At 48.5% G+C, this 1441-nt stretch overlaps 1 protein-coding gene across 1 annotated transcript in view; it reads right to left on the bottom strand.

Annotated features, from left to right (window-relative positions):
• Nucleotides 1–1441, bottom strand: part of Per2 (period circadian regulator 2) — a 52175-nt gene that overhangs the window by 19462 nt on the left and 31272 nt on the right. Inside the window, exon 17 of the mRNA XM_013351748.2 lies at nt 381–545. Within this exon, the coding sequence (XP_013207202.1) occupies nt 381–545 (165 nt within the window). The remainder of the gene's footprint in view (nt 1–380; nt 546–1441) is intronic.

Raw genomic sequence — 1441 nt, 5'->3', positions numbered from 1 at the left:
GTCTGGTAAGTTCGAACAAATATCAAAATGGTAGTTAACATTCTAATTTTTAAGTCAAAATTTCTGCATATATGTGCTACACGCATATAGTATGTGTGGAGTGTGTGTGTGTGTGTCAGAGAGAGAGAGAGAGAGAGAGAGAGAGAGAGAGAGACAGACAGACAGACAGACAGACAGACAGACAGACAGACACTGAGACTCCAGTTCTGGAGTCAGAGGCATGCTCTTGACCACGGCCCACTTCTTATGTGGGTGCTGGGGATGCGAACCAGGTTCTCACGCTTGCACGGCTCTTACCTACTAAACCATCTCCCCAGCCTCCGAAGTTTCTTTTTAAAACTCAGATTGCTGTTGATATTCCCCCAAAACCTCTGGCATACCTAACTCCGGCTGTGGTTTTTTGTCGCCCACGTGGACGATGGTGCTGCTGTAGCTGCACTGGCTGGTGAGGGACACCACACTCTCTGCCTTGCCTGGCAACGTCAGGGAGCTCAAGTGAGCGCTGACCTCTGTGTGGCTGGTCACCTTGGAGTGCCGAACTGCGTCTTGATGAGAGAAAAACAGATGCAAACACATATGCAGGATTAAAGCCACTGCCTGGTTAAGGATCTGGAGATGCAAGGGACCTGTGGGGCCCATGCTGGCTACACCCCACCCCACAATACTTGATGACAGCTTGTCCTCAGGAGAGAGGTGAAGAGGAAATGATGACATAGGAACAACTTGAACTTCACATTTAGAGCCCAGGACCTCTAGGAAGGAAGCATCTAGATGGCTGTGGTGGTACTGAGCCAGGGTCCTCTGGAGTAGAGCAATGACTTCTTCAATAAGCAGGAGTCAGGGGTGATCTGGCTGGTCACTCTATTCCATGCATGACCTTCCACTCTCTTTTGCTTCATTTTATAAATGGGATACTATTTCTTCTCTAAATTTTTATTGTTGTTGTTGTTGTGTGTGGACAGCTTTGTGGAGTCAGTTTCTCCCTTAGCCTCTACATGAGTTCCGGGGATTGAATTCAGGCTTGCACAGCAACCACCTTTATGTACAGTGTCATCTTGCCAGCCCTGTTTCTTTTTCTTTTTGTACTTTTTTGAGACAAAGTCTTAGTTTGTAGTCCGGACTGGCTTCCAACTCAGTATCCTCCTTGGTTTGTTGAGTCCTGAGATTGTAAGCATGTGCCACTACATCCAGTGGGGTTCCTTTCCGACCCTGGTCATGATTCACAGTGTTTTAAGTAGCCCAAGCTGTCATATAGTCATGGGGAACACTAGTGTTCACAGGCGAGGGCTCCTCTAGACAGGCCAGGGATCCTCTAGACAGGCCAGAGATCCTCTAGACAGGTTAGGGATCCTCTAGACAGGCCAGGGATCCTCTAGACAGGCCAGGGATCCTCTAGACAGGCCAGAGATCCTCTAGACAGGTTAGGGATCCTCTAGACAGG

This window comes from Microtus ochrogaster, linkage group LG4 (assembly GCF_000317375.1).
Source record: "Microtus ochrogaster isolate Prairie Vole_2 linkage group LG4, MicOch1.0, whole genome shotgun sequence".
Classification (NCBI taxonomy): domain Eukaryota; kingdom Metazoa; phylum Chordata; class Mammalia; order Rodentia; family Cricetidae; genus Microtus; species Microtus ochrogaster.
This window is presented reverse-complemented; position numbering and strand designations above follow the sequence as displayed.